Genomic DNA, 6308 nt, shown 5'->3' on the forward strand with positions numbered 1-6308 from the left:
AAAGAACTCCAGGCTATTGAACTTGAGGCTGTGGTGTTTGCTGTGACCCCTTTGGCTTCTGGCAGTGGGGCCTGGCCTCTTCACTAGGCCGCCAGGAGCCAGACCGTGCCCTCCTCGAGCCATGCCAACCACACTGTGTGTTGTAGATCTGGGTTCCCAAAGCGAGTGTCTGTCTTGGGGCACTAGAATGATTTCCAGAGGACCAAAACATAATTTTTCCTTTTTCACAGCTACTTATTTATTTATTTAGAGTCAGAGACTCATTCTGTTGTGCAGGCTGGAGTCCAGGGGTCCAATCACGGCTCACCACAGCCTTGGCCTCTGGGCTCAGGGGATCCTTTTGCCTCAGCCTCCTGAGTAGCTGAGACTACAGGTGTGCACCATCATGCCCAGCTAATTTTTTTTTTTTTTTGTAGAGACAAGGTCTCACTATGTTGCCCAGGCTGGTCTTGAACTCCTGGGCTCAAGCAATCTCCTGCCTCAGCCTCCCACTATGCCCGGCCATATTTGTCTATTTTTTAGTTAACTTTCTCCTTATGGAAACTGGTACGGGTTTTCTGTTTTTAATAATGAATGACTTCCTTTTTCAATTAATTTATAGAAAGGAAAGGAAGTTGATTTTAAGCACTGGTACTCTGTTGGGTCCGAGAAGGGATAGAGGAAGTCTTGTTTCTGGAATCTCTATGTCTAGGGCTCTGGGCACCATGCCACCACCCTCTCTGTCCGGCCCCCCTCCTCTGTCACACAGACAGGGTGCCACGCTAGGGCCAGCGTGAATGACCCCCCAGCTCTATCTTTCTAATACAACAATGTCACATGATCTGGTTGCCAAGCATCCACTCTGGAGAAGGAGGATAGCCCAGAACCCAGACCATTCTGGTTTAGGACTTGTTCCAAATATAGAGGGGAAACTTCAGGAAGAAGGAGGACAGTGTTGGAGTCAAGGGTTTTCCTGGAGTCATGGCAGGCTCGTCTTTGAGCCCCAATTCCAACCTTGTTTATTTCCCCCCATGATGGTCCTTGGGAGTAGGACTTTCCAGAAGGGACACCCTAGCATCCTGGGCCTCTCTCTCTGTCCCTTTGGGCTTCAGCCCTGCCATCTGGGCTGAAGATCTAGAAAGACAGATGAGTTCCAGAGTGGTGGGGGCCCAGGTGTGGGTCCAGGCTCCTCTGGATGGGAGGAAGGGCACAGAGCAACCCCCACCCTGCGCCAACCACCTCTCCCCCCTTGGCAGCCTGAGGAAGACGAGATCCAGACGGTGTTTGACATGGAGCCAAGCAGCACGACCTCCACACCCACCTCCCTCGTGAGTCCCACCACCTGTACTCTGGGGAAAGGCCAGGAGAGTGGGGCTGCAGGGGTGGTCTGCTCCAGCATCATTGTGGGGGGTGCTAACATTTGGTGTCCACCCTCAGTCTGGGGGCAGAGATGGGAGACCCCGGGCTCCCTCCTCTGACGCAGCAGGACTTGGCCCAGGTCCAAATGCTGCCGTGGCCCTGGCTGAAGAGAGAGGAGAGAAGAACCAGGCTGTACGCATCAATGACTAGAAGGAAACCAAGGAGGATGGACTTGGTCAGGGCGAACGCGGCCACAGAGACCTCAGTCATGTAGACACAGGGGGCACGCTGAGGCCCGGCCTCAGGACCAGAGGCTGCCCCCGGGGGCACAGATGCAGTCAGAGCAGCACAGACAGAGCTGCAGGGAGCTATTGGAGGTCCACACGGAGGGTAAGGTGGGGGGTACCAGCGAGTGAGCCCACCAGCTGCGGAGAGAGGCGACTCGTGTGGGTTTCGGCAGGCGGGCGTGGGTGCTCCCACTGTGGCTTGGCCGGGAGGGGCTGCGCACATACCCGCATCCCTACACAAGGGCAGGACCACCGATGGGTACTTGAGCTGGGCACCGGGTTGGCCCATGCCCCGATGCCAGGGCACCTCGGAGGAGCTTAGAAGAAGGTACCGGTCAGCCTGGGCATGCAGAGAAAGCATCCCAGAGGAGGGAACATCTTCCGGCCCCAGAAATGGGATTGGGGGGTGCCCAGTGAAATAGGGTGTCAGGAGAGCATTCGAGGAGAAGGAGCAGCCTGTGCAAAGGCACGGAAGACAGTTCTTGGCTCGACAAAAGCAGAGTGGGTGGCAGGGCCGTGCGAGACAAGGCTTTCTTTAGTTGTGGGCAGAGCTGGGTGAATGGGCACAGTGACAGGAGTGTAGGGAAACGGCGGCGGTGGGCATGCCCACCCCAATGCACAGACACAAGAAGGCACCAGAACTCCAGGCTTGTGTAGCTTTGAAAAAGCCCTACAGATAAGCACAGACTCTGAGAGGGAGCAGGGGAGGACAGCTTCGGTGATGGAGAAATCATGACGATTCCATAGCAGAGCAGTCTCTCTTCCCAGACCCTTCCCACTGGACCCCTCTTGAATAGCATTAGCAATGAGATTCTGAAATCTTACAAGCCTGGTGCATTGCCATCTCTCTCCTCGTCTCTTGATAAACCCGCACACAGTAGGGAGGTTTTTCATCTCCAAAAGGAGTTTCAAAAGGTCAGTTAACACACACCCCAGGGCACTAAGCAAGGAAGTGGCAGGACACCCTTTGAATCAGATCCATTGGACCCTAAAGTCTGTGCTTAGACTTTAGCTTTTAGATCTTGCATTATTACAACAGTGGTATACGAATATTAAACATAACTATGGGACAAAAAAGATAAAAATAAGAAAATACAAAATCCATATTGCCACCACCCAGAGATGACCCCTGACACCTTGGTGTATATTCCAGATGTTTATCTATTATATCATTTTTCCAGATTATTATACCTATAAGGCATATAATTATATGTGTATATATGTAGTCTTTGCTAAAATGAGGTTATACTGTACATTCTGTTTTATAACCTGCATCTTAGTTAGCGATCTCTATTTTTTCATAGCTATAAATGTTTAATCTCTTCAATTTCGTAGCCCGTATTTAAATGACTCTAATTGTTCCAGAAGTTTCTTTTACAGCTTGTCCAAAGTGAGATCCAACCTGGCACCTGTATATCTGGTTTTTATTCCCTTTTATTTTTAGCACAGTCGCTTGTCATGACTCATTGGAGACGCCCAGCCAGTCCCACCTTCTGGATTTTTCTGGCTGTTTCCTCATGATGCCTTATAGCAGGACCCACTGTCTCCTGTATTCCCTGAGATCTAGAAGTTAGATCCGAAGGCTCGATAGATTCAAGTTCAGCATGGGGCTAGAACACATGACAGGGCTGCGCCTCACACCAGGCGAGACAGAAGAGGCCACTCATTCCTAGTCATGATGTCACCACGACCCCTGATTAGGGAAATGACAGCTGGGCTTGTCCACTGTTCCGTTGCCATCTTCCCCTTTATGATCTAGGGGGTTGGCTTTGGCACCACACAAGTGTCCAGATTCTTTTGTAGGAAAACTGTTCCTTCATCGACTGGGGCTGTGGGTTTCCTGCAGGAAAGGTTTAATTCCATAATTACTTATTTTCAAAGTAAGGAGTTGTTTAAAAGCCACTTCACAGGATAATCATTGCTCTTTTCCCTGGTACCTCCTGTGTTTTTCTAGTCTGCTGCCGACCCAGGCATTCCTGGGACCATGCCTGGGTTTACAGGTCCATGACCAAGGTCTCAGCTGGCAGTCTCCGTCCACATCGTGATTCACAGGCCAACCAGCGACATGCCCCGAGGGGGCTCCAGATGTGTCTCTGAAGCTGTGTTAGGAAGGGCGTCAGCTCAGGAAAGGGGGTCTCTGCAGACCCCGGCTGAGGGCTTCATGCCATCTCCTTTGGTTCAGCCTGGCTGGGAACCAAGAGTGCACGGGACATGTTCTGAAGGTCAGGGGGCCAGGAGCGGGGAGATCTGCCACTAAGCCAGCCCTGGGAGCCCCTAGATGCTCAAGAGATGCCCAAGGACGACTGGGGGCGGGGCGGACAGGCCCCAGGTTGCTGGGAAGAAGGCAGGCTGCACATGTAGAAGGAGACCGAGGTGACGGGGGTGGGGCCTGGGGGAGAGGCGTGCCGGGGCCCTGCCCCCGATGTGACCTGGCTCCCGTCTCCCTCTCTCTCCCGAGCAGCTGTATGTGGCCACCGTGCTGCAGGAGCCAGAGTTGAACCTGACCCCAGCCTCCTCCCCAGCCAGGCACACCTATGGCACCATGAACAGCCAGCCGGAAGAGGGGGAAGAGGAGAGTGGTCTGAGGGGCTTTGCGGGGGAGATGGACTCGGCCCAGTTCCAGGAAGGACTGGAACTGGAGGGCCAGAACCAGTACCACTGACTGGGACCCAAGGTCTCTGCTGGCCACTCGTCGGGGGCTTGGGGAGGACCCAGCAGGGGGAGGCAGGAGGGTGGCCTGGACCCCCTACTACCTCCTGCAGACTTTGGAAAATTCCCCTGGAAACACCTGCCACGCCAGCCCTGGACCACGTGGAGACCCCACCCTGCTGAGCAGCTGGACCTGGAGGTGCTAGGCAGTACCGAGGGGCCCGAGTGGGATGGAGGACACAGGCAAGCACCGCGTCGTGGACACAGAGACTGGAGGCCGGGGCACCTTCCTGGGGTCAAGATGGAGAAGACACATGCACGGGAGGAGGCAGGAAGAATCCTGCCAAAGCTCTCCAGGGTCTTCACCGCCCAGCACCAGCTGCCCTTCCAAGGAGCTCCTGCTGCTGCCTCTCCCCGCCCGGCCCTGCAGTCTGAGGCCACAAAGGCATGTGACTGGGCCTCGAGACAGGACACAGATGGCCATCTCACCACAGGGCCCATGTGTGGGGCTCTGGAAAGAGAAGGCGTCTGCCCTCACCCAAGCAAGGGCCGCTGAGACTGGAGACCCGAAAAGAGGTGACTGAGCCCTTCCTGTTCCTCTGGCCTTGTCAATGTCCCCAGGAGCAGCGGGCAGGCCCTCCTCCTCTCTATTCATACAAAGGTCTTGGGGCCTGGTTGCCTGGGGCTCATTAAACAGACCCGAGTGCATTTTGCAGAAGGAAACCTTGGCGAGTCCCGAGATAACATAAGGTGGGAAGGGGCAGAGGCAGAGTTCATGGAGGAGAGGCTTCTTTCCAAAACTGGGTGGGGGGAAACCAAAAAGCCTTCCTCAAGCCAAGGGCCTCATGAGACAAGCCCCAAAGCTTCGGCCTCGCACCCATCTGAGCGCCTGGGCCCACACATGGCCAAGTGAGCCGCAAAGGGCACGAGACCCATGCTTCGGTGAAGGACCGGCCATCCCTGCCCCCAAGCAGGAGCCCCTCCTCCCCTATCAGGCCACACCCTGCTCTGAAGACCACCCAAGCGGCTCCAGGTGGTCCTGATCCAGACACTGCAGATGCTTTGATGGTGACGGGGGTGGGTGGACGTGAGGGCCTGTCCTCTGTGGAGAAGCCTTTCCTGGTGGAGCAAGGCTGCCCTCCCAGGGCTGCCACCCCTGAGACCTGGAGGTGCCGAACTCTGACCAATGCTGGTGACACCCAGCACCTTTGCCACAGCCTGGGAACAGGCCTTTATCAGGACCGCCAAGCAGCCCAGCCCGGGAGGACAGCAGGGCGGCGGAGGCCTGCATGCTCCTGGGTCTTCCTGCCCGCCTCCCGCAAGGGCCGGGATCCCACAGCCAAACTGCTGATGGTGGCCCAGGCCCACCTGGCCTGAGCGTCTCAACAGGCCCAGGCACTTGCTGCCCCGAGCGCCAAGCCCACATCCCAGCTCCAAAAGCCGCAATCTTCAGCCCAGGTGAGAAACTGGACTCAAGGGCAGCTTTTTGGCAGCTCAGGTCATGGCCCCGACCTGGGCACGGGGGCCTCCACGCAGAGAGCCTGGGTTGGTGAGGAGGAGCCTGGCTTTCCTGTTTCTTGTCCAGCTGGGAATAAGGGGAAATTGTTCCAGCCTGGCCCGTACACACCCAGGTCCCACAGGGTCCCTCCTCTGGGATGTCCCCAGCCAACAAGGGGAGAGGAGGCGGCCAGCTCCAGGCACCCTCACCCTGGAGTGTGTGCTTGGTGTGTGAAGTGCAGGATCCCACCAGGAGCTGGCCAGGGGCCTCTCCCCTGGACGCTGGCTGGTGTCTGCCACGTCTCCGCGCCCCTGGACTGTGGAAGCTGCAGATGGAAAGGGGCCGGCAGACCCCATGGCAGGACATGGAGCTTCTCCCTCTGAATTGGGGTCAAGTGCAGCCGGGCTCTGAGAGAAGGTCGTGCAATTGTTGGGAAAGTTCCAGAGCCCACTCGGGGGGGCAATGGGCGAGTCCCGCCGCAGCAGGCTCAAGCTGGGCCTCCCACGGTCACTGCTGTGGGGGGCATCCCTTGGCTG

The 6308-nt window shown here is 56.3% G+C and overlaps 1 protein-coding gene across 2 annotated transcripts in view; it reads left to right on the forward strand.

Annotated features, from left to right (window-relative positions):
• TMEM63C (transmembrane protein 63C) overlaps positions 1–4982 on the forward strand; it is a 26021-nt gene extending 21039 nt beyond the window's left edge. For both annotated transcript variants that reach the window (XR_002481372.1, XM_008048093.2), the window contains 2 exons: positions 1236–1307; positions 4087–4982. Coding sequence is in view for 1 of the 2 variants with exons in the window: in XM_008048093.2 (XP_008046284.1) it covers positions 1236–1307; positions 4087–4287 (273 nt within the window). In the remaining variant the exon portion in view is untranslated. The remainder of the gene's footprint in view (positions 1–1235; positions 1308–4086) is intronic.
• The last annotated feature ends 1326 nt before the right edge of the window (positions 4983–6308 follow it).

Source organism: Carlito syrichta, unplaced genomic scaffold (assembly GCF_000164805.1).
Source record: "Carlito syrichta isolate Samal-C Ts95f unplaced genomic scaffold, Tarsius_syrichta-2.0.1 Scaffold120508, whole genome shotgun sequence".
Taxonomy (NCBI): Eukaryota; Metazoa; Chordata; class Mammalia; order Primates; family Tarsiidae; genus Carlito; species Carlito syrichta.